The 26470-nt window shown below is 42.4% G+C and overlaps 1 protein-coding gene across 2 annotated transcripts in view; it reads right to left on the bottom strand.

The window, feature by feature from the left end:
- The window catches only part of LOC126259188 (sodium/potassium/calcium exchanger 3-like), a 273706-nt gene that overhangs the window by 40224 nt on the left and 207012 nt on the right, over nucleotides 1-26470 (bottom strand). For both annotated transcript variants that reach the window (XM_049955771.1, XM_049955772.1), the window contains one exon: nucleotides 22966-23046. In XM_049955771.1, coding sequence (XP_049811728.1) covers nucleotides 22966-23046 — 81 coding nt within the window. The remainder of the gene's footprint in view (nucleotides 1-22965; nucleotides 23047-26470) is intronic.

Here is a 26470-nt window from a genome sequence, read left to right as displayed (position 1 = left end):
GCCACTCAGAGTCACTCCGTGGCAAGAACACATCAGACAAATGTAAGCTCACTTGGACTCCTGATATGCAAGCAACTTTTGATAACATCAAAACCGAGCTTGCTCAGACCAGCAACCTGTCACTCCCATTGCCAGATGCCCATATGGTTATAACGGCCAATGCCAGTGACCGGGCAATTGGGGTGGTGCTACAACAGGAAGTTCCCGGTGCAACCCAACCCCTACGGTTTTTCTCACAGGAACTTACCGACTACCAGAAAATGTGCTCAACCTTTTGACAGTGAGCTTTTGGTACTTCTCAGATGACATCAAAGGCTGGGCACTTACTATCTACACAGGCCACTGCCTCTGGCTGATGTTATTAAAAACCCGCCAGCCAATACCTACTCTCAACAATTCCGTGACCTGGACTTGAGTTCACAATATACTAGGGATGTCCGCTATGTACGGGGAGCAAAAAACACAGTGGCTGACTACCTCTCACAACTCACCACCACATCGGCACACTTGACTTCGACCAACTAGCGGAGGCACAAGCAACTGACAGCAACCTTCAAAACCTGCTATCTGGACACACATTGGGCCCCCAGCTCAAGCAGTGCACCATCACAGGCAAACCAAACTATTCTGGTGCAATGTATCTCATGGTAGGCAATGATCAGTTGTCCCACAGAACTTCAGGAAGATAGTTTTCGACCTCCTCCACAACTTTTCTCAAACTGCAGTACGCTCAACATTGAAACTCATAACAAAACATTTTGTTTGAACTAAAATTAAATAGGACTGCAACGTGTGGACGAGAGCCTGCATCCAATACCAACAGGCCAAGACAGGATGCCATTCCCAGCCACCCTTCGGGAAATTCCCCATCTGAAGGCTGTTTCTAACATCTCCTCATAGACCTGGTGGGGCCACTCCCAGATTTGAATGGATACAAGTACGTCTTGTCAGCCATAGACAGGACAACTCGATGGGTGTAGGCCACAACTCTGACCGATATCTTAGCCCACACCATTGCCCGAGCTTTCATCACACTATGGATTTCATGCTTTGGCTGCCCAGAGTCCCCAACAACTGACCAGGTCCGGCAATTCGAGTTGGCCCTGTTCTCCGACCACTGCCTCCTCTGTGGGTGACACCGGTTCCACAGGATGGCTTACCATCCTCAATCCAACGGACTTGTGGAATGGTGACACCATACCCTCAAGACAGCGCTCATATACCACGATCAGGAGTGGACGGAGGCCCTCCCCTTGTGCTGCTCGGCATACGAGTTGCCTACAAAGAAGATCTGGATGCCTCGCCGGCAGAGGTGCTCTACAGGGAACTGATCATCCTACTAGCAGAGCTCGTATCACAAACCACCGACCCTGTGGACTTCAACCTGACGGACCTAGTAAATCTTGTTGGGGACCACATCTGCCATGTCTGCATCCCACCGCCATCTCACCGTGCCATATCAACCGTCTTTGTACACAAGGATGTCCAATCATGTACATACATCATGCTCAAGTCTGACACCGTCAAACCTGCCCTCCACCTTGCGTACAGTGGCTTGTACAAGATGTTGAAACGAGGGCCAAATAATTTTTATATCTTGCAAGCTGGAAAAATGACGACAGTGTCACTGAACTGCCTAAAACCGATGTGGACTTAGCTGACACACCCGGCGTTTACCATTCACTGGCCCCAGCTCCAGGTCCCTCAAGCAAATTGACAGTCAGCCTAGATCTGTGAGACTAACTCCCAGAAGATTTCCATAACACTGCAGGACTCACTATTCACAGTTATGACCAAATTCGACAATAGGCAGTTGGGCAAGTGCACAGTCTCAATGTCATTAGAGCACTCCACACCCCTTCTGCCTACAATCGACACAGCAGGTCTGAAATCCACTCTTTCTTCGGATGACTACCTGCTTGGGTTGGCCCCAGAGCACACTTCATAATGACGACTGACAGCCCAGACACTGCCACCGGCAGACCGACAGCTTCACCATCACTGGATGGTGCTCCACCAGCCACCAATACCCCAATGGACACTGCCAACACTCCATCAGCGCTGCCACTGATGTCATGGGCTAGCTGCCCCTTATGGCCACCCAGGCACCTGGCGGACTACAATATGTCGGCCCTTGCCACTGCCATTGGGACAATGCATCACAACATACACCAGTCACTGTGCTCCGCATTTGTGGGAGGGGGTCCCTCTGTGGGCATACAGAAGCACTGGCTCTACCCACCAATAATATTGCTGCCCTACCACGGCAAGGCCAGTTCTCTGCAGTATACGCTCTATGCTACACACATTATGTATACGCAGCGAGAATAAAAGTATTCATAGTAAGTGACGGGCCTCTCCAGGGGACCCCACCTGGAAGTAGCGCTGTCCGTGTGGGTGGAGAGACTTGTGTGTTGACATGAAGCTGAGTGCTATGCAGGCTGTGAGAACCTACAGTCACTAAGGTCTTGGCCGATGGACCAGACTGAGTGTGGCCCACAATGACCTGTCATCCCACATCCATTCCTTGTCCTTTCTCAACTCCTCAATACCCAACCCAAGGTGTGATGCGATCCGTGCCGAGGGGTGCATGACATATGGGAAAATGTGTCATGGACAGAGCCTCAGGGATACCAGGTGACCTCCCTGAGTAGTTAGCCTTGCACCGCATGGGGTTTCTGTGGTGTGGACCGATTAGATCCCCAACTCCCATGGGACCAAAATGGACATGAAAGAAAATAGCAATATGAGGGGCAAGTTGAGACCTCAGACACCAAGCATCGATGCCAGAACCGATGGAAAACATCCCCTCAGCCGAACAGAGGGACAGATGTGTTCAAGAAGTGGGAATGGTTACTAAGAAGTTGGACCAGATTAAGATCAAAGACTTGTCTGGGGCTCAGAGGAGGAAACTTCTTAGAGAACAAAAGCTAAAGGAAGGAAAAGAGTGGCTTCCTAAAAAAAAGTGGAGGGAACTAAAAGGCATTGAGCCCAAGACCCTCAAGAAAAGACTGTCCCAGGGTGAAGGGGGTGTGCAAACCCCTTCTACATTGAGGGCAGGCAGTAAGAGAACAAGGAAGGAATCTAAGACTCACACTTCTCAGGATAAGCGTATCCAGAAACAGCCGAGGCAAGAAATCGGGAAACAGACCTATAGTACTTCAGTCTCAGTTTTTAGGATGGCGGTTATCCAGCAAGGCTATCCACTGGTCAAGAAAGATCACCTCACAGCAGGAGGAGCTTGTGCAGATGGCTCTCTTTGAGAAGACTAGGGGGGGGGGGGGGGGGGGGGGGGGATGCTGGTCCAGGACCCAAATTCAGGAGAATCTATCTGGCTTACAGTGCTCTTATCTTTGTCTGTGAGGGGATGGGTACAGTGGACTGGCTTAAGGAAAAGGTTCCCCTAATATCACCGTGGGAGGATACGAAGCTGCTTGTAAAGACAGGGGATGAGCTTTTCAGGATCCCACAAATATATTTATCTGGGTGCCAAAACTCCTTATGGATACCTCTCCATAGACTCTGACTGAGAAAACAGGGTCTCAAAACCTGAAAGTCTCGACAGAGGATTGGAAGGTAATCACCGGAAGGTTGCACCAAACGGCCATACCCTTGTGGTGGACATCAGAGAGAAGTCCCGGAAGGCAATGCGGGAACAGGACCTGGTACTACTCTTAGGGTTCTCACAGCTTACCATCAGGGTAACCAAAGATATCATAAGTGACAATAGCAGCAAGATGGAGTCTGAATGTGCTGCAGATAAACCTGCACCACAGTAAAGGGGCCACTGCTGCCCTGAGTTATCTGGGAAGACAAGAAATGGATGTGGCCCTGATTCAGGAATCCTATTTATATAAAGGGGGTGTATCAGGTCTCAGTGGCACTGGAGGTAAGCTGGTTTATGCTAGAAATATAAGAATCTGCAGAATGTGCATTTGTGTAAAAAATGGAACCCCCTTCATGCCGATGGCAGACTTTTGTTCTAGGGACTTAGTGACCATCAGGAGGCAGCAACGTGAGGAAGGTAACACGAGGGAGTTTGTAATGGCCTCAGCATACCTTCCTTACAAGGACAGTGCTCCACTTTCTCAAGAGGAGACTGGCGGAAGCATGTGCACAACAGGGCGACCAATTATTGGTTGGATGCAATGCTAATGCCCACAACTTAGTGTGGGGCAGCACTGACACCAACAGTAGAGGTGAGTACCTTCTAGAATTTCTTCTAGATAATAACTTAGAGATCCTCAATAGAGGCAAGGAACCTACATTTAGGAATATAAGAAAGTAAGAGGCAATTGCATAACCTTCAGTTACACTTCGATGGGTAGTTATGTCAAACAATCGCACGTGGCTTTAGAGCCATCCCCATCAGACCACATGTATAAGTTTGAGGTTGAAATGGGCATTAGATAGACCATGTCCTATAGGAATCCCAGGAAAACAGACTGGGAGGCATACAGAAGGAACTTTGACTCAAGCCTATCGGAAGTCAGTATTTCGATAAGGAATCCAGTAGAGTTTGAGGAGGTAGCTGAGGCAGAGACCTCTGCCATCATGACCTCATACCATGACAACTGCTCAATAACCAAGAAGTGTACAAATAGGAATGTATCTTGGTAGAACAACAACCTGGAATCACAGAGGAAACTGGTACGAAGACTGTTAAACCTTGCGAGACAGAAAGGACAATGGGCAGAATATCGGGAGGTCCTTTTCAAATACAATCTTGCAATTAAGCAAGCAAAGCAGGCGTCCTAGAAGGTATTCTGTGAGAAGGTAGAGGTATGGCCATTCAGGCCAGACTTCACAAAATCTTCTCTAGGATACCAACTAAACCAGGAGGAACTTTAAGGAAAGAGGGTGGAGAGTATACTAGGACAGCACATGAAATGCTGGAACTACTCCTCAAGACTCATTTTCCTCGATGTACTCTGACAGACAACGTAGATCAGGATAAGATCCCTGTGAGATATCTGTTTTCAGGTATTCAAAGGGAGAACTGGGAATCTGCCAGAGAATGTGTTGACCATAGTAAAATCCAATGGGTGGTCAGAACATTCCAATTATTCAAGTCACCTGGCCCAGATGGAATTTTTCCAGCACTCTTGCAACAAGCAAGAGTGAACTTAATAAGATTCCTATGTAGGTTATTTATGGTTAGCCTAGCAGCAGGAATAATTCCTAACATCTGGAGGGCAGTGGAGTTTGTCTTCATTCCAAAGCCAGGGAGAATTAATCATACCACGGCTAAGGATATGAGACAAATCAGTCTGTCCTCCTTTCTTCTTAAAACATTAGAAAAACTGGTCAACATGCATGTTAGGGAGATGAGGTTAACTAGGCTCTCTCTACACATAACACAACATGCATACCAACCAGGAAAATCATGTGAAACTGCATTCCACCAACTTGTTCGGAAGGTGGAGCAAGCACTACACTTTCAGGAAATAGCCCTCTGCATCTTCTTGGACATCAAAGGGGCTTTTAGCAACACGACCTTTGAACCATAGTTAAGGCAGCAGAGGTGCATGGCTTGGAGACCACCATTTGCAGGTGGATTAGAGCCATGCTTAGTGACAGAAAGGTAGAAGCCAACATGAAGCAAGAAAAAATGGTAATCAACACCACCAGAGGCTGTCCACAAGGAGGGATCCTGCCCCCTCTACTGTGGAACCTTGTGGTGAATGAACTTATTGTAGAATTAAACTCCAGACAGTACTTTTTTTGCCACAAATATGCAGATGATCTCGTCATAGTAATACTTGGCAAATTTTCAAGTACAGTCAGAGCTATGGCACAAGGAGCATTGAACATTGTGCAAAATTGGAGCAGGCAGTCATTTCTGAGACAGTGACATGAAACATTCATTGTACATTATACTGAACATATTGTAGCCATGAGTTTAGATTTGATTAACACAGAAGATTTTATAAGTGAAGTAGAAAGTCATCCTGCTATTTGGGATGTCAAAAGCGATGACTACAGTAACAAAGTGTTGAAAACGAACGCGTGGCAAGGAATTACAACAAAGTTTGTGCCTTTTCAGTGAGAAGAACATGGATGAAAAAAACAAGATTAGCAAGTTGTATGTTCTTTTCTCAAATTTAATACCTTATTTTTCGGACCATAAAAGACTAGAAAAATTTATTTGCTACTCCTGTATGAGGCTAGGAGCGTAATAACCTTCAAGCACATTTGCATCACTTGCCACTTTTCTTTTGCATATACTAGTATGAAGTGTACTGTTATGCAGTCTTAATGCAATAAGTAGGGACAAAATAGATGAGTGTGGAAACCATGAACTCACCCCTACAGGCAAATGAAGAAAAAATCTAAAACAATACTTACATTTAAAAAATTTTATAACAAAATTAAGGGTGCGTCTCATCGTTGTCTTAAGGTGTTCCACCTCGTGGTCCAAAAGATAGAGTTAAAATATTATTCTCAATTACAATTACTTGCACATATGTGGCTACTACAATAATGAATTTTATTTACTTATTATAATATTACTGAGGTACAAATTCCTGACACTCTATAATTTTAATTGTAAGTTCCAATCAGTTCAGTGAATACAATGATATGACTTCTTACAGTTAACATAGTAATAATTGCACAATGCATGTCACAAATACAATGCCAGGTGAACAATGAGGCCTAACCACATTAACATTCACGTAACATTTCTATCCATTACATTTTCTGCAGCTGCCAAGGCACTTCACCTTCAGGGCTAATGAAGTAGTTTGCAAAGTCATCTCTGATACTGTTCGCAATATTTCCTCCACATACTAAATAAGGTGACATGTCCTGCAATCTCTGAATAGTTAACTTATCCTCAAACAACATAAAGAGTATAAAGCAATCCATTCTCCAGCCGATCATGTAGCAGTGGATGTACTTGTAATAAATGTTTTATCTTCATTCTTCTCCTCCTCCTGCTTTGAAGTAATAACAAAAGTTCCTCCTCACTCAAGTCCATTTCAGTTGGCAACACCTGCAGTGTCGGACACCGGTGATCCAGGAGTGTTCACCACAATTACCAGTAACCGTCATTGGTGACCGTCACCAGTGTCCCAGTGTGAAACAGGTCTAAGGGTCAGTCCTAATAAGACTGTTGTAATGCCATTTATAAGGGAGCAGATCCATTACACATACTGGAATCTCAAACTTCTCGATGAAAATCTACCAGTCAAGGGGATGAAGAAATATCTAGGGGTAACCCTGTATGAGAAACTATCGTGGACCCCTCACGTAAGGGGCACCTGTTCCAATGTGAAAGGTACTCCAATGAGTACCGGCAGAGCTTGTGGTAAAACTGGGGCTTAAGCCTCAAGAGTATGTACTGGATATACACCACAGTAGTAAGACCTATGATCACTTATGGGGCTACAGTGTGATGGAAAAAGGTAGAACACCAGGTAGCTGCTAAGGAGCTTGCTAAGGTGCAGAGATTGGCCTGCTTAGTCATTACAGGCAGAATTAGCAGCACACCCACTGCTGGGGTGGGAACCATGCTGGACATGTCCCCATTACACCTGTGGGTAGAGATGGTGGCAGTAGATGGAGCACACAGGTTAAAGACTGGCAAAAACTGGAAATCACTGGGGTATCCAGCATCTCACACTAAAGTTCTGAGTGAGGTAGACATAGGTATGGTTGGGGAAATGCCAGCCAACTATATAATAACTCCCAGCTGCTTCAACAAGCCTTTCAATGTAGTAATTGGAAGTAGAGAGATCAGGGAGAACAAATTTTGACACCATACTGGGGACATAGTCTGGTTCACTGACGGTTCAAAAACAGACCAAAGTATTGGGGTTGGGGTATTTGGAGTGCAGCCAAGGCTCGAGAGTGCAATCTCTCTAGGGAAGATGGCCACTGTGTTTCAAGCAGAAATATCTGCTATTAGGGTGTGCATGGAGGAGAATTTGCGGAGGTGCTACAGAGGTTGTAGCATTTTCATTTATACAGACAGCCAAGGAGCCCTGAAAGCACTGGCAGCCTCTACAACAAGATCAAAGATCATGGCAGAATGCCACAAAGTCTTTGTGGAGCTAGGGGAAAGCAATAGACTAAACCTATTGTGGGTCCCTGGTCACTCATGGATTAGTGGTAATAAGCAAGCCAATAGGTTGGCCAGGATAGGGGCGATGACACCATTTATCGACCTGGAACCTGTCCTGACAATCACCAAGGTGATGATCAAAATAAAACTATGAGATTGACAATGAGAAAGCATGTAGAATATTGGGCAAAGGTCCAAAAGCAAAAACAATGGCAAGGTATTGATGCCGAAGCCATGTTCTAAGAGAAGTCTCTCAATCCTGGGCTTGAACAAGAGAGCAATGAAACTCGTGGTTGGACTATTGACAAGCCATGGAAATTTTGAAAAACACCTACAGACAATGGGGATAATCGAAGAAGATCCCAAATGTAGGATGTGTGGTGTGGGCGAGGAAACTGCATCACATCTGATTTTCGAATGTGAGGCACTGGAGATTAAAAGGCACAGAATATGCGGATCAACCAGATCTGAAGAAACTGTGTCTAGCAAAGTCCTGGTAAAGGATCTCCTTGCACTGTTCAAGGACGTTGGTTGGCTCGACAAGAGGCACAGGGAACGATACTGCACAATAAACTATGTTTTGGTGCGGGCAGCAGTGGGCTTGACCAATGTTGTTTTTGCTTCCCTGATAAAATCAAATCAAATCAAAGTGACAGGGGTGCAAGTGATTATTTGTCATCGTAATTACCATGCCCACTTCCCACTGTCTACAAAACCAACTTTATCTTATTGTTGTAGCGTCATCAGCTTCCATCAATTGACTTGACTGCAGTACCATTCCTGTCATTAAGTAATGGAACTTCATCACATAAAACAAAATGGTCCATGCATTGACACAATAACTGGATTTTGGCTTTGCTTTTGCCAGAAGTCAACAAATGTGGCATCAACTTTGCACAGAGAAGCTTCCTCGCAGATAATTATTCATGTAAAGTATGCCATATGCCATATGCATGCACTGCCATTTAGTCTGTGTATTTTCCCTTGCCAACCACTGAATACCATTTTGGATACTTTTATCTGTGATTGTAGTTTTGAGATTTCCTTTACATGGGTCATTTTCAAGAAAAGATCAGCTATGCTTTAATTTGATGTTCCTGTTCTTAACTGTTGGGAATGAAGGAGCAACTTTCTTATCAGCATTCACCAAGTTTGCATCCTGGACCCTGTATCCTTATATTATACAAATAGGTTCCCTCTTGATGACAGTAATGTGACTGGGCCTGTCCCAAATATTGTGATCACCAGACCTGCCACTGATGATAAAATTGTCAGGTTTTGTGAATATGATGCTCAATGTTATGGTGACTTTAAGTAATGATTTGTCAACAAAAATAATATTAGGCAGGTTTTTAAAGCATTTTTGATACAACTCAATGGTAGCAAACCCATACAGAGGTGCAAAGTAATTGACAAAGACTTCAAAAAGGAGATTCCAAGCAGATAAAATCCATGGTATAGCAGATACTGGCAAATTTGAAAAATCAAGTTATAGTGTTCTACAATACATGCAAAAATCTGGAGACTGGCCGTGGCAGACTAGCCTATGGTAAATATAGGAATGAGTATGAAAATGCCATCATAGAAGACAAAAAAAGCCCACAATTTTTGTGTTTATTGAACATTAGAAGCATTGAGAATTCCATTAATAAGTACATTTTACAATGATATTGGCTTTGTCATACAGGATGTACTAGTACATATAGAATAATAAAATAAACTAGTGTCAGTACATTATAGAATATATTTTAAGCATGGCAGTGTACCACATTACACCAGGATAGCTTCTAAAAGTTAATGCAATAAGCTATACTACAATCTAATATAATATAGTATTGTATTGTTTATTGTATGGACTGTGTAATTACACACTATTAACCACAGAACACAATAATATGTTACAGACAACTTTTAAATGCTAATATCCTCCTCAGGCATATCAAAGAATTCTTTAATGACATAGAATGGATGATCTGACAGCCAGCTGTACCACTTAATTTTAAAAAAAATTATATCCATAGGCTAAACATGAATTGGCAGTTTATTGAACATTTTGAGTGGGTTTACTTTGTGGGAATTTCCTGTTCTTGCTATTTTGTGGTGCGGTATGTCTATATTACCCTTAGCCCAGGTGTTGTATTGATGTATTTCCCCTCTGGCAATAAATTCTGAAATATTATTTTTAATATAGAATACAGAGACATAGATGTATAAATTTATAATTGTGAGTATTCTGAGTCTGGAAAGAAGAGGACGACAGTGCTCCCTATGACCTCTTTTACATATTATGCGTAAGACTTTCTATTGTAATTTCAAGATGTTCTTGATGTGAGGGGAATGTCCAAACAATTCGAAATATGTGACTGGAATAGCCCAAAGTATGTCATCCTAAGGTAGTCCAAGCTACCCGAGATATTTTTTCACATACGTGATTGACATGTTCCTTCCAATAGAGTTTTGAGTCAATGTGAATACCTAAGAGTTTTACTGACTTATTGCCTACTTCATTTGATATTCCCATTAAAAGTTGTTGAGTCTTATCAGGATTGCACTGGAGCTTATTGGCTCCAAACCAGTCCAGGGCCTTATCAAGTGTTTCTTTTGTTAGTTTATTCAGATCTGAAATGTTTTGATGTGTGGTAAGTAGTGCTGTATCGTCAGCATAACACACAACAGGGTGGGCTATGTTTTTTGGGAAGTCATTAATAGCTACAATGAAGAAGAAGGGTCCAAGGCTAGACCCTTGTGGTACACCTGTGCTAATTTCCATTACGGAAGAATTTACATTTCTGACTGAAACGAATTGTTTTCAGTTTACTTAAATAAGAATTTATCACAGCTAAAGTGCTCCCTCTCATCCCATAAAGCTCTAGTTTCCCCAGTAGTACGTCAACAGGGATGGAATCAAAAGCTTTGCTTAGGTCACTTAATACCAGTGATACCATGTTATTGTTTGCGAAAGCTGGTCAATGATTTCCAAGATGGCCCCTGTTGTGTTTTTTCCCTTGCAAAAACCAAACTGATTGCTTCATAGGATATTGTGTTTTTCAAAGAAGCTGCTTATTTGTGTGTGTATCAGTGCCTCAAATATCTTTGAGAATATAGGAACAATGGAGACATGTCTGTAGCCTAGGGGAAGATGTTTGTCCCCTTTTTTAAAAACTGGGACAACTTTTGATACCTTAAGTGCACCTGGAAAAACTCCAAGTTATACACATTTGGTAAAAATAAAAGCTAATGATTTGGTGATTAAGTGTATTGTCTTCTTAATTATGTCATTTGATAACCAATAACAGTCCATACTTTTAGAAAATTTGGATACAGCTTTTATAACATCAACAGGTGTGACAGTCCTCCATTGAAATACCAGGTTAACAGGCAGTGGTGTTGCAACAAGGTCCACTGCAGATGAATTTGTTTCTTTAATACTGTTACTTATTTCTTTAACTGAGTTTAAAAAGTACTGATTTAATTCCTCGGATTCAAGCGGAGCTGTTTCCATGCATTTTGGTGTATTCTTTTGTTTTATTATTTGCCATGCAGCCTTACATTTATTGGGAGCCCTTTCTATATAGTTGTGGCGTCAATAGGTCACATCGACCACACAAATTAGATAATCGTGTGCTTGTACTGCTCACTGACAGCACAGACCCGACCCTCACTGAGGAACTCAACGTCAAGATAGTGCACAGCTTGTCCCTCCCACAAGAGTGTGACCCGTCATGTATTTGAGCTTTCATTTCTTTGGACAGCTCAGTCTGCATTTGGGGAAGGCACATTCACACGCCGCCTCCTCTCCCATACTGCTACTCCTGAGTTGGCCAACGCATCATTCCTCCCCACTGGTTTTCAGATTACAAGCTGGACCGGCGGCCACCCTCCGCACCTTCGCACGCCGACCCGATGGAGATTGAACTTCCAGTCATGCGCCTGCCACCTCACACCACTCACACCAACGCTGACACCCACACAACTTCCCGCCCCCCTCCCCCCTCAGGTCTCATAGGCTGTACTCCGTACTGCGGGGAAGGGGGGGGGGGGGGCTGTATGGCGTCAATAGGTCACATCGACCACACAGATTACAAACTTTGGAATATTAACTGCTCTGACAAGCTGCCATGTTTAATCCAGTCTGCCTTTTTACTTCATGCAGTGTTCATGTGTATCAGTCTTTATGGTAAAATATATGTGTGTACAGAAAACTTGGGAACTGTTTATTATGTATCTTACGATCCGTATCCAGAATCCCATATAGTTTTCCACTGCTTGCTTTTTTGGCAGAAGAAGTTTAGCTTTGTACAATTTTTTGCATTTCAGATATATTACCTATGAATTTTCATGCTCTGTTCTGCCCCTTGGTTAGCGGCTTGCTTATGCATCTGGTACAGCATATGCATGTTTCCTCTGATTTCTACTAGGTCTTCTGTAAAGCAGTTCAGACTTTTCTTTTTCATTTAACTTGGATATCAATTTTTTTGTACTGGTGAGCAAGAATACCATAAATCGGTGTATTTTTTAAAGAAGTTATCAAAGGTAATTTCAGCTTCCCTTTTTCCAGATTGAAGTGCCAATTGGGACTCTATATATGAGTCCCAATTGGCACTTCCTAATCTATCAGCAAACATACTTATGTATTCTTCCTTTTATCCTCGTATCATTACTACTCTAGGTTCTCCAATTTTAACTGGCTGCCTCTTACAGAGTGTAAGGTGTAGTGGTTCATGATCTGCAAGTCCACTTCCTGCAAGTCTGACTGTAAAATCTTCCCTATGGAAATTCACAACAGTATTGTCTATGCAGGCATTCTTATGTGCGGCACTGTTATTTGTACAATAGAGGTCTAATGACCTTAGCATATTCAAAAACGTCCTAGCAACTGGCCTCTGTGTGTTTGCCATTTCTATGTTGAAATAACCACAGATAACAATTCTTGTCTTACTCTTCAATATCTTTTTAACTATTAATTCACATTTTTCAGTAAACAAATTTACATCACCATCTGGCGACCTATGTATACATACTACCACTATATTTTCATTCATTAGTTTTACACAACTAAACTCCCTATCTAGTTTTGAGTACAGCATAGATACATCAATTCCAGCCCCACCATTCTTTCTCTGTTTTCTACATATATTTACTTGTTCTTGGGTTAACCAGTGCTCAGATACACATATAACATCTACACGCTCAGTGTTACATATACACTACTGGCCATTAAAATTGCTACACCACGAAGATGACGTGCTACAGACACGAAATTTAACCGACAGGAAGAAGATGCTGTGATATGCAAATGATTAGCTTTTCAGAGCATTCACACAAGGTTGGCGACAGTGGCGACACCTACAACGTGCTGACATCAGGAAAGTTCCCAACCGATTTCTCACACACAAACAGCAGTTGACCAGTGTTGCCTGGTGAAACGTTGTTGTGATGCCTCGTGTAAGGAGGAGAAATGTGTTCCATCACATTTCCGACTTTGATAAAGATCAGATTGTAGCCTATTGCAATTGTGGTTTATCGTATCGTGACATTGCTGCTCGCGTTGGTCGAGATCCAATGACTGTTAGCAGAATATGGAATCGGTAGGTTCAGGAGGGTAATACGGAATGCCGTGCTGGATCCCAATGGCCTCGTATCACTAGCAGTTGAGATGACAGGCATCTTATCTGCATGGCTGTAACGGATTGTGCAGCCACGTCTCAATCCCTGAGTCAACAGATGGGGACGTTTGCAAGACAAAAGCCATCTGCACGAACAGTTCGACAACGTTTGCAGCAGCATGGACTATCAGCTCAGAGACCATGGCTGTGGTTACCCTTGACACTGCATCACAGACAGGAGTGCCTGTGATGGTCTACTCAATGATGAACCTGGGTGCACGAATGGCAAAACATAATTTTTTCGGATGAATCCAGGTTCTGTTTACAGCATCATGATGATCGCATCCGTGTTTGGCGACATCGCGGTGAATGCATATTGGAAGCATGTATTTGTCATCGCCATACTGGCGTATCACCCGGCGTGATGGTATGGGGTGCCATTGGTTACACGTCTCGGTCACCTCCTGTTCGCATTGACAGTACTTTGAACAGTGGATGTTACATTTCAGATGTGTTACGACCCATGGCTACACCCTTCATTCGATCCCTGCGAAACCCTACATTTCAGCAGGATAATGCACGACCACATGTTGAGGTCCTGTATGGGCCTTTCTGGACACAGAAAATGTTCGACTGCTGCTCTGGCCAGCACATTCTCCAGATCTCTCACCAATTGAAAACATCTGGTCAATGGTGGCCGAGAAACTGGCTCATCACAATACGCCAGTCACTACTCCAGATGAACTGTGGTATGTTGAAGCTGCATGGGCAGCTGTACCTGTACATGCCATCCAAGCTGTGTTTGACTCAATACCCAGGCATATCAAGGCCGTTGTGACGGCCAGAGGTGGTTGTTCCGGGTACCGATTTCTCAGGATCTATGCACCAAAATTGCGTGAAAATGTAATCACATGTCAGTTCTAGTATAATATATTTGTCCAATGAATACCCATTTACCATTTGCATTTCTTCTTGGTGTAGCAATTTTAATGGCCAGTAGTGTATGTTCTAATGCTAAAATCTTATTTCTAATACAACGTATGTTAACTTGTAAAAAAAGTGAGTAGTTTGTCTCTGTCAGTATTCCTCTGGGAGCAATTTGACTCTATATTTGAAGTTGTAGGTTCAGTTAATGTCTTTAATCTTGATGCACTGTGATCATCTGTGTTATGATAGTCATATACCTGTTCATCCAATTGATGACTCACTTTGTTAACTGCTTTCTTCTGTGAAACCACCGCTGATCCCACCAAAAACCCTGGTCCCTTGGTTGTGATTTCTTTCTTCAGGTTGACTGCCATGTTCCACCTGTTGGTATTCTCACTCCTTGATCTTGAATTGCTATTCTTCTTTTTGAAAGTAGGTGTCTTCTTTCCTACATCATTTTCTGCTTCTTCTAACTTTTGTACTGCTCTCTTGGGTATGTTTATTTCTTGAGTAATTGTCCTCTCCACACACACAGAATTCACTTTTAAGGATTCTGTTGTTATTTGTGCTGGAGTTGTGTCGGTAACAATTCGCAATGATTCTATACCTGAGGCTGAAGTTCTATTGCTGTTTTGTACATTTCCCTGTTTGTTTCCACTGATTCACAAATTCTTGTGGCAATTAGTTCTTTACCAGTTGCATTTAAGTGCTGTCCATATGCTGTATATAGCTCCTTGTTACTAGGAGTATTAATAAAACAAGTGTTATGGAAGCCTTTCACTACTCCCCCCTCCCCTCTCCCCATTTGTGGATTGAATTTCTTGGTTTACACAAGGCCATTCAGGCAGGTCATCCCTGTGTGGTACACCAACTACAATCACATTTGTATTTTGTAATGCTGACAAGGCTTTATGTAGTGAATGAATTGCCAAGCTGGCTTCTTTCTTTGATACATTATTAGCCTCTGCCCAAATAACTGTGAAATCTTCATTTGTCAGCTTATGCACGTCACTGCATTTTTTTAATATTGCATTAGTGGGGGAACCTGGTATCATCTTCCCTTCAACATCATATTTATCTGAAGCTAAGTTTAAAATGTGCCTTGCACAGTCTCTGCTATGGCTATCAGAGGCAACGAATATTTTGGGTCTCCTACTCACTAACTGACTCTCAGGAGCAAAGGTCTGCATTTTCATTGCTGCACCCTTAGATTGCTTTCCTCTTCAAACTGCATTTTGTGTTGTGGTATGCACGCTGTGTTGTGAACCGTGCTTTATGTTGGACGTCTCAAATCTGTAGTTTTTACACATTTTTTTCTTGGCCAATTCTCGCTTCTGTAGTTCGATTGTTAGTACACATGTAATTATTTTCGAATACTTAAGTTCCTTTCTTAGTATTCTGAGTTCGTTCTTTAACTTTTCGCACACACACATTTTTAACGGGTCTGTTTTGATTTCGTCCAAAACGTCACATTCAGTACACAAGCAATCACTGCATTTCCAGTTTTTCACTCCATTCGTTGCATTTACACTTAAGTAGTGCAATTTCCTCTTACACTTTGCACAACTCATGCCTTTTCTTGCTGTTTCGTTACAGGAACATGGTTTATTCCATGCTTCCTCTCTTATTTCGTAAATAGTATTCAAATTTTTCAAACTGATAATGGCCACTGTGCACAAGTTAGTTACAAAACACAATATGTCCCTGTTCTTTCAACAGATCGCCATACTTTTAGTTACTTGCAGAGAGCAATTACTAATCCACATGTACACGCCATAATATGTTTAGCTGAAGCTCATTAAACTATCAAAGTAACTTATTTGTTTTAATAGAGGGAAACATTCCACATGGGAAAAATATATCTAAAAACAAAGATGATGTGACTTACCAAACGAAAGCGCTGGCACGTCGATAGACACACAAACATACACACAAAATTCAAGCTTTCGCAACAAACTGTTGCCTCATCAGGAAAGAGGGAAGGAGAGGGAAAGACGAAAGGATGTGGGTTTTAAGGGAGAGGGTAAGGAGTTATTCCAATCCCGGGAGTGGAAAGACTTACCTTAGGGGGAAAAAAGGACGGGTATACACTCGCACACACACACACACACATATCCATCCACACATATACAGACACAAGCAGACATATTTAAAGACAAAGAGTTTGGGCAGAGATCAGCCAGAGATGGGAACTTTAAGTGTGAGGCCTTTGGGGATAATGCCAAATGTCAGACAAGCCTGAGAAAATAAAATATGCGAGCGTAATCTGGCTAGGGTGAAGGCATGTTTGTGGAGGGAATGTAAATAAAACTTAATGGGGTCGTTGTGGGGGTGTTGTGAGGGTGACATGGTATTAGAAGGTGGAAAGTGTAACATGAGGTTGAAATGAAAATGAAAATAACTGGAGAAAGTAACTGGAAATCTGTTGTGAAAAAAGGCGAAAAAGTGTTGGATAAAGCTGGGCTATGTTGATGATGTGGTGAACTTGGGTTGGTAGACAACGATGTGCACAAAGGTTAGGTGGTTGTGTTGCCGCCAAAACACGTTAAAGGATGGAGAGATTCGGGAAAATTTCGAAAAAACGGCGTGTAAATGTATTAAAAAAGAGTGGTTTTGTGGTGGCAGATTATGAAAATGAGGCTAACAATCGTTTGGCGAAGAAATAATGACGTTAAAACCTGTGGGAAGCAGCTAAAAATTATCAGTGATGTGGGAAAAACAAGTGGAAATAAAGCGAAAGTTATCAGAACTAGGCGAAATGGTTGTTTAATAGGTGAAAGGAAATGTTTGTGGACTAGAAACGGTGGATTTTATAGCAGAGGTAGTGTTGAAAGTGGAAAAAATTTTTTGGTTATGGTTTGGAAGTGGGTGGCGTATTATTGAGTATATATAGGCGGGATAAAATTGTATAGTAGATTACGGTAAAAAGGAGAAGGTGAATACAAAGTGAAACTACTGGCAAAAACAAAAAGAGAAAATAAGATGACAGAAAAGATTTCGAAATGCAACAGTGACAATAACAAACGTAATTGTTGGGTTCAAATTAATGATATGAATTAATAGAGGGAAACATTCCACATGGGAAAAATATATCTAAAAACAAAGATGATGTGACTTACCAAACGAAAGCGCTGGCACGTCGATAGACACACAAACATACACACAAAATTCAAGCTTTCGCAACAAACTGTTGCCTCATCAGGAAAGAGGGAAGGAGAGGGAAAGACGAAAGGATGTGGGTTTTAAGGGAGAGGGTAAGGAGTCATTCCAATCCCGGGAGTGGAAAGACTTACCTTAGGGTGAAGAAAGGACAGGTATACACTCGCACACACACACATATCCATCCACACATATACAGACACAAGCAGACATATTTAAAGACATTTCTGCCCAAACTCTTTGTCTTTAAATATGTCTGCTTGTGTCTGTATATGTGTGGATGGATATGTGTGTGTGTGCGAGTGTATACCCGTCCTTTTTTCCCCCTAAGGTAAGTCTTTCCGCTCCCGGGATTGGAATGACTCCTTACCCTCTCCCTTAAAACCCACATCCTTTCGTCTTTCCCTCTCCTTCCCTCTTTCCTGATGAGGCAACAGTTTGTTGCGAAAGCTTGAATTTTGTGTGTATGTTTGTGTGTCTATCGAAGTGCCAGCGCTTTCGTTTGGTAAGTCACATCATCTTTGTTTTTAAAGTAACTTATTTTACGCACAACATTATCAGTACACAGCCATTCCAAAGACTATAAATCAATTAACAATATCCTGCTCTTAAACATGATTAATGGCTTGGAATGATTTATTAAGTCCAGTACAATTCTAGGTGCAGATAATACATCCTTCCTTCACAGTAGTAATGATTTCAGTAACCTTAAAACTTGTGTGACAGGGAAAACTGCTCAAGCATCCTATTGGTTAAAAGCAAATTTATTCTTGCTGAATGAAAACAAAACACAGCAGGTGGTTTTCAGTTTAAAAAACAGATTAGATTAGATTAATACTTGTTCCATAGATCATGAATACGACACTTCGTAATGATGTGGAACATGTCAGGTTAATAAAAGGTGTCTATACAAGATATTACATTACACAAAATATTACATGACACTTTTTTTTTGGGTGGGGGGTGGGGAAATTACTCACTTACTATATCCAAAAATTCATCTAATGAGTAGAAGGAGTTGCCATTCAGAAATTCTTTTAATTTCCTTTTAAATGCTATATGGCTATCTGTCAGACTTTTGATGCTATTAGGTAAGTGACCAAAGACTTTTGTGGCAGCATAATTTATGCCCTTCTGAGCCAAAGTTAGATTTAACCTTGAATAGTGAAGATCATCCTTTCTCCTAGTGTTGTAGCCATGTACACTGCTATTACTTTTGAATTCGTTCGGATTGTTAATAACAAATTTCATAAGTGAATATTGTGAGGCTACAGTGAGTAAGTGTCTGCAGGATGATCTGGGATGAGGTCCAGCAATTATTCTGATTACATGCTTTTGTGAAATGAACACTCTTTTACTCAATGATGAATTACCCCAGAATATGATGCCATATGAAAGCAGAGAATGAAAATAGGCATGGTAAGCTAATTTACTGAGATGTATATCGCCAAAATTTGCAGTGACCCTAATAGCATAAGTAGCTGAACTCAAATGTTTCAGCAGATCTTCAGTGTGTTTTTTCCAGTTCAACCCCTCATCAATGCATACACCTAGAAATTTTGAATATTCTACCTTAGCTACCGATTTCTGATCGAAGTCTATATTTGTTAATGGTGTCATTCCATTTACTGTGTGGAACTGTATATACTGTGTTTTGTCAAAGTTTAATGAGAGCCCATTTGCAGAGAACCACTTAATGATTTTCTGAAAAATATTGTTTACAATTTCATCAGTTATTTCTTGTCTGTTGGGCGTGATAGCTATACTTGTATCATCGGCAAAAAGTACCAGCTTCGCATCTTCGTGAATATAGAATGGCAAGTCGTTAATATATATTAAGAACAGCAGAGGACCCAAGACCGAACCTTGCGGCACCCCATTCTTGATTGTTCCCCAGTTTGAGAAATCACGAGTTTTTTGCATATTATGTGAACTGCTTATTTCAACTTTCTGCACTCTTCCAGTTAGGTATGATTTAAACCATTTGAGCACTGTGCCATTCATACCACAATACTTGAGCTTATCTAGAAGTATTCCATGATTTACACAATCAAAAGCCTTTGAGAAATCACAGTAAATCCCAATGGGTGACTTCCGGTTACTCAGAGCATTTAATATTTAATTTGTGAAAGTATATATAGCATTTTACGTTGAAAAACCTTTCTGGAAACCAAACTGACATTTTGTTAAAACTTTATTTTTACAAAGGTCTGAATCTACTGTACAATACATTACTTTTTCAAGAATTTTGGATAAGGCAATCGGAAGAGAGAATGAGCGGTAGTTGTTGACATCAGACATATCCCCTTTTTTATGCAGTGGTTTAACAATGGCATACTTGAGTCTATCTGGGAAAATACCCTACTGCAGAGAGCTATTACATATGTGGCTAAAATCTCACTTATCAATTGGGAAGTGAGATTTTTATCTTCCATCAGAAGATCAATGCTATGTTAAGTCTTTATGGGTATATTTAGATGATAAATTATCCCAGGTCAACATGTACAATATATTAGTGGTAAGTTATTGAGAGCAGCTTATTTGTTAACATGACTTATGGACTGTGTACCTGAAATAAGTTTTAGAACATCTTATTTTTCATTTTTCCAGAGAATAACTTTATGCAATATAATTTTATGGGGAAACTCTAGATGTGTGCATGGCACCTTAACACCACAAAAGAAAGCTATTAGTGTAATTATTGGCTCTTCATACAAGGCACATTGTAAAACTGTGCTTTGTGAAGCAAAAATCATATACATAAAATCTTGTAAAAGTACTATGTTTTAATTTACACAAAAAGGAAGCTACCAGAAGCAAAATGCAGAGGAAATGTACTTGTTACTACACAAGAAGCAATAGATGCATTTATACTCCATACTGCAGACTGTCCAGATCATGTAGCAACTATGGACTCACACAGCACAAATTATTTAATAAGCTTCCATAAACTGTACAAGATTTATCAGAACAAACCTTCAAATGAATACTGAATCTATGGTTAGTCACACACCTATTCTCTGAGAAAGTAATTTATCAGCTACAATATAATATGGTAATGTCAATAACTAGCCTACTGTTTCTTATACATTATCACTGGTATTGTGCTACATGTGTGACTTTTCTACTTCTGTAGTGGCCTGCTAGCAATTTCTATGTTCTGGGTGATCAAGAAGGCAGAATAAATTTGAGAACTGAATAAATCACGGAATAATGTAGATAGAGAGGTACAAAATGACACACATGCTTGGAATGACATGGGGTTTTATTAGAACCAAAAAAATACAAAAGTTCAAAAAATGTCTGACAGATGGCGCTTCATCTGGTCAGAATAGCAATAATTAGCATAACAAAGTAAGACAAAGCAAAGATGATGTTATTTACAGGAAATGCTCAACATGTCCACCATCATTCCTCAACAATAGCTGTAGTCAAGGAATAATGCTGTGAACAGCACCTTAAAGCATGTCCAGAGTTATGGTGAGTCATTGGCGTCGGATGTTGTCTTTCAGCATCCCTAGAGATGTTGATCAATCACGATACACTTGCGACTTCCGGTAACCCCAAAGCCAATAATCATACGGACTGAGGTCTGGGGACCTGGGAGGCCGAGCATGACAAAAGTGGCGGCTGAGCACATGATCATCACCACACGACGTGCATAAGAGATCTTTCATGCATCTAGCAATGTGGGGTGGAGTGCCATGCTGCATAAACATAGTACGTTCCAGCAGGTGTTTATCAGTCAGGCTGGGGATGATGCGATTCTGTAATATATTGGCGTACCTCTCACCCATCACGGTAGCAGTTACAAAACCAGAATCACGCATTTTCTTGAAGAAAAAAGGCCCGATAACGGTAGATGTGGTAAATCCAACCCATACCGTGACTTTCTTGTCATGCAATGTAGTTTCCACGACAGTTCTAGGATTTTCGGTAGCCCAAATCCTGTGGTTGTGGGCATTGACAGACCCTTGGAGCATGAAATGAGCTTCGTCGGTCCACAACACATTACTCAACCAATCGTCATCTTCTGCCATCTTTTGAAACGCCCACACCGCAAATGCCCTCCGCTTCACTAAATCGCGAGGTACCAGTTCATGATGCCAATGGATTTTGTACGGATAGCATCGGAGGGTACACCTAAGTGCCAACCAAACAGTAGTGTATGGAATGCCGGTGCGACGTGCGACTGGATGAGCGCTGACTTCCCCGTGCATAGACGGACCCGTTACAGTCTCCATTTCTTCCTGAACTGTCTCAGCAGCATTACGCCTTGTGCTCAGTCGGCCACTATGGGGTCTATCATCTAAACAACCTGTGGCTTCGAACTTCGAAATCATTCACGCCACAGCTGCATTTGTCAATGGACCTTCACCCTTTCGAATCCCCTTCCTACGGCGATAAGATCGTAATGCTGAACTAGCACATTCCCCATTCTGATAATACAGCTTGACTAAAAGTGCCTTTTCAGGTAACGTCAACATGCTGCGACTGCTGGCGCATCTGATTCTCTCTCTCATTACAGCTCCTTTTATGCATGATTGTCATGCGCAGTCACTGACGTTTTGCTGTCCAGCGCCATCTGTTGGACATTTTGTGAAACTTTTTTTTTCTTTTTTTTTAATAAAACCCCATGTCATTCCAAGCAAGTGTGTCAATTTTTACCTCTCTATCTACTTTATTCCGTGGTTTATTAAGTTTTCAAATTTATACTGACTTTTTGATCACCCTGTATAATTATCAATTGTCACGAATTTCTATTAGTGATAAAACGTAAAAAAGGTATTTTATGATTGTACAGTGTTCCAGTCCACACTAAACATGTGTATCAAAAACCCACATAAGAAAAAACATTCCATGGAGCAAGTAGATACTTCACTCGCATTACTGTGCTGACACCAAAACCATCTCTGTGCCGTGCTGAGTATTTTCACTTTACCCTCATGGTAATTAAAATCTTTGACAGTCACAGTATCAGAAGATAAATACTGTAATACAAGAAGAATTGAGGTCCATATAACAGCAAGTGTTGGTTGTATGGGGTATGAAAATACTAAATGGTGAATATAAGAATTGCAGTATTATATAAGCCACGTGAAAGACTGATATGATTAAAACAGTGCCATATACTTTTTTCCAAATATATCATTAGTGTACAGTTTAAACATGTGTGTTAGTGAACAATGACAGGTAATAACTTACATGGGGCTATTTCTTTGTTCAGCGTTATGTCTTCTGCAGTTGCTGATTCAACTGCCTCTTGCTCTGCACCGCAAAGTGTGTCTGAAAAAAAAATTAAGTAGTGTTACGGCATTATTCCTTGTTTGTAGTTTGTAAATATGTTGCTACCCATGGAGTTAAGGTAACACCTCACTAAACAGTAGATGTGTTGAGTCATCCAAAACTGAGAACTTTGCTAACTTTCAGACAATTCCTTTTCAAGCTTGAGTGCACAGTCACACTCACATATAATCAAAAAGCCACAGAAGGAAAAACAGTCCATGAAGTAAGTAGACACTTGACTTGCATTACTGTGCTGACATCAAAACCACCTCTGAGCCTGCACATGCAGCCCCCCCCCCCCCCCCCACACACACACCTTTAACAGCTACATTGCACTGCCACAATACAGATTTCTGAAAATGCAGCTCTGCAGCACGACTGGGGTGAGAGGTTGTGTCTGGCGGAGTGGGTGAGGGGAGAAAGGAGGCTAAGAGAATGATGGAAGGGTGGCTGAAGGATGGAAGGCAGAAGGAGAGATGCAGCAGAAGCATGGGATAGGGATGCAACACGGACACTGGTGCTGGTGAGTTCATACACCACACTATGACAATGACGGTGACAGAACAGAGAGAGGGTGATCGAACAGAGGAAGGGGTAGCCTGGGGAGAAGAAGGCATGGGTTCAGGATGAGACAAATCAGGGGTCTAGTGCATGGGGGAGGTTGGTGTGGGGCAGGGGGCTAGCAGAGACTGGGGCCAAGAGAGCTGCAGGAAGAAAGGATGTGTTGTAAGGACAATTCTCGTTCACATAGTTCAGACAAGCTGGTACTGCAGGGAGAGATCTGGATAGTGTAGAGTTCTTTATGTAACTCTGAGTTAGTCAGTTTGTGTAAGGTATTCATGTTTTCCATTTTTTCTTTCAGATCTTTTGTTTCAAAATATAATGGCACAGGTTTTCATTTTGAAGGTTGATTTTTCTGTCTACTTACTTGTTTTTTAACAGCACATCTCTATTTAAGTGCTCTGTCATAATTGCTGTGAACATGTTCCATTTGTTGTTGACCCCAATGGTAGTCATAACTGATTCCCATGATTCCTGGCTTAAATTGTGTCCTAACATTGCAATGTTGTTTGCAGATAATATTCACCTGTGCTCGTACATTTTTCTTGGTTTGAATTTGGTACTACATTTTAACATTAGTGTTTGGCCTAAATGATCTGAGAGGTGACCATTTATTACATGATTTATTAGATGATGTGGTCATAACTGTGATTACATGATCAGTTTCTATATCATTCAAAAACTGTAAAGTCCTTTTTGACTCATCCTGTATATTGCAGCAACAGAAGTGCCACACATGATGGAGCATGTATAGGTAACAACTTTGAAAGGGATTTGTACACTATCAGTATAGTTGGTGGGGCACTTGCAGACCATGATCCAATACTCCTTGGACGTAACCACAACAAAACTGATGGACTCCCCTCTAACACAGGTGCCAATTCTAAGGAAAAGGTGACATGGTGTAATGGGACATCCTCCTCTATCATCACTTTTCCTCGACAGTAGTTGTTAAAACAAGTGTTATTTTTCGAATTTGGGAAAATCAATATTATCTCAGCTTCTTTTCTGAAAACTTCCATACAACTTTATACACAGTATGTTATATTTCAAGCTAAAATTTATGAAAAGGAATTACTTTATTTCTGATGATACAATCAATGAGTGCTAGCTCTGAATGTACAGTTTGTAGTAACACGATTCACGTTTTCCGTCACACTTCACATAGTGTATACCGGGAACTGTCTGCCAGGCATGCCCGATGTGAACTGACTGGGCACGGCCTGTGCTGCCTGAGTTGTTGTTGTTCTGCCGCCAGAGGGCGTGGCCGAATTCTTGCGTGCCCTCTGGTGGACGGGACTTTACTTGCGGCAACTACTGTCCATGATGCGCTGTGCCGATGTGCGCCTCCCACGATCTTTCTGGTGGCTACTGCACTCCTCCTTCAGGGTGTGAAGCCACTGTGATCCACTGTGTCGGAAGGCGGAGCGTCGTGCAGTAGCGATGACCTCCACATCCATTGGAAGGCTGGAATCAGGGGGATCTGCCAACCCTCGAGCCGGAACCTTCGAATACGGTTGGAAGTGACCCACACAAAGAGGCCCCTGTCGTCCCACCACCAGAACGCAGGACAGAACAGGCGACAAGCCGTCATACTCCAGATCCCGGTCCACCTCGGGAGGGGCAAGACTCAGTGGTGGGGACGATGGGGAAGGGACGACCACAGGTGAACCAGCTTCCTGGGAAACCGTGCCTGCGAGGCGGGCCGGCACTCACCGGGGCATCTCTAACGATGGCGATGCTGGTGCTGGAGCTACTGGAGGCCGCCAAGGCTGAGAACCATCACAGTGCGGCAGAGTCACAGGTGGGAGGGGCGGTAGCGTCCCCTGAGAAAACAACACAGGTGCTGGCAATGGGGAAGCCGGCACCCGAGGTGTTGGAGGGTGGGTGCCCAAATGCGGACGTAGCTGATCTTGGTGACAACGTACCTCACGGTCTCCTGCCTGCAAGGTATAGAGCCGGCGGCCATTGCGACGCAGGACCAGCGCCAGATCCAACGTGGATTCCGACCAAACCCACGTGCCCAGACTAACATACCCGGTGGAAAGCCGGGTACCCCGTTTTGCAAAGACTGGCGAGGACCAGGTCAGAGGAGGTGCAGCAGAGTCCTAGGTTGGTGCCCGTGGAGGAGCTCTGTGGGGCTGCATTCTCCCATCAGTGTGGTCCGGTATGCCGTCAGGAAAAACGTCAATGCCTCCACCACAGGAAATTCGTGCACATACTTTTTCATCTGTGTCTTAAATGTGTGGACCATGCGCTCGGCTTCCCCATTCGATTGTGGATGGAAGGGGGGAGAGCAAATGTGCCGAATACTGAAGCACCTACAAAAATCCTGGAAGGTCTGCGAAATAAACTGAGGTCCACTGTTCGATACCAGAGTGACTGGCAGACCTTCCACAGAAAAGATTTTTGCTGGCGCCTGGGTTGCAACTTCTGAAGCGGTTGAGGAGCAGTGAACCACATATGGGAATCGAGAATAAGCATCAATGACAATGAGCCAAAAGCCATTGAGAAACGAGCCGGCAAAATCTATGTGAACATGTTCTCATGCCTGGGTTGCAGGTGGCCATGAAGAGAACGCTGACCTGGGAGACGCCTGTTGGCTCACACACTGGGAACAGGTGGCCACCAAGTGCTCAATTTCTCTGTCAATACCGGGCCAGTACACATGACTGTGAGCCAAGGTTTTAGTATGGGAAACACCCCAGTGCCCCTCATGTAATAACGTCAGGACCTCCCTTCACAAACTTGCAGGAACAACCACGCGAGGAGCTGTATCATCGGTAGCCAGAAGGAGAACTCCTTCCAAGACTGAGAGGCGGTCTCGTAGAACAAAATAATTACAAAGAGGGTCCTAGGCCCA

The sequence above is a fragment of the Schistocerca nitens genome, chromosome 5 (assembly GCF_023898315.1).
Source record: "Schistocerca nitens isolate TAMUIC-IGC-003100 chromosome 5, iqSchNite1.1, whole genome shotgun sequence".
Taxonomy (NCBI): Eukaryota; Metazoa; Arthropoda; class Insecta; order Orthoptera; family Acrididae; genus Schistocerca; species Schistocerca nitens.
Note: the sequence above shows the minus strand (reverse complement) of the source record. Positions and strands in the feature narration are given on the sequence as shown.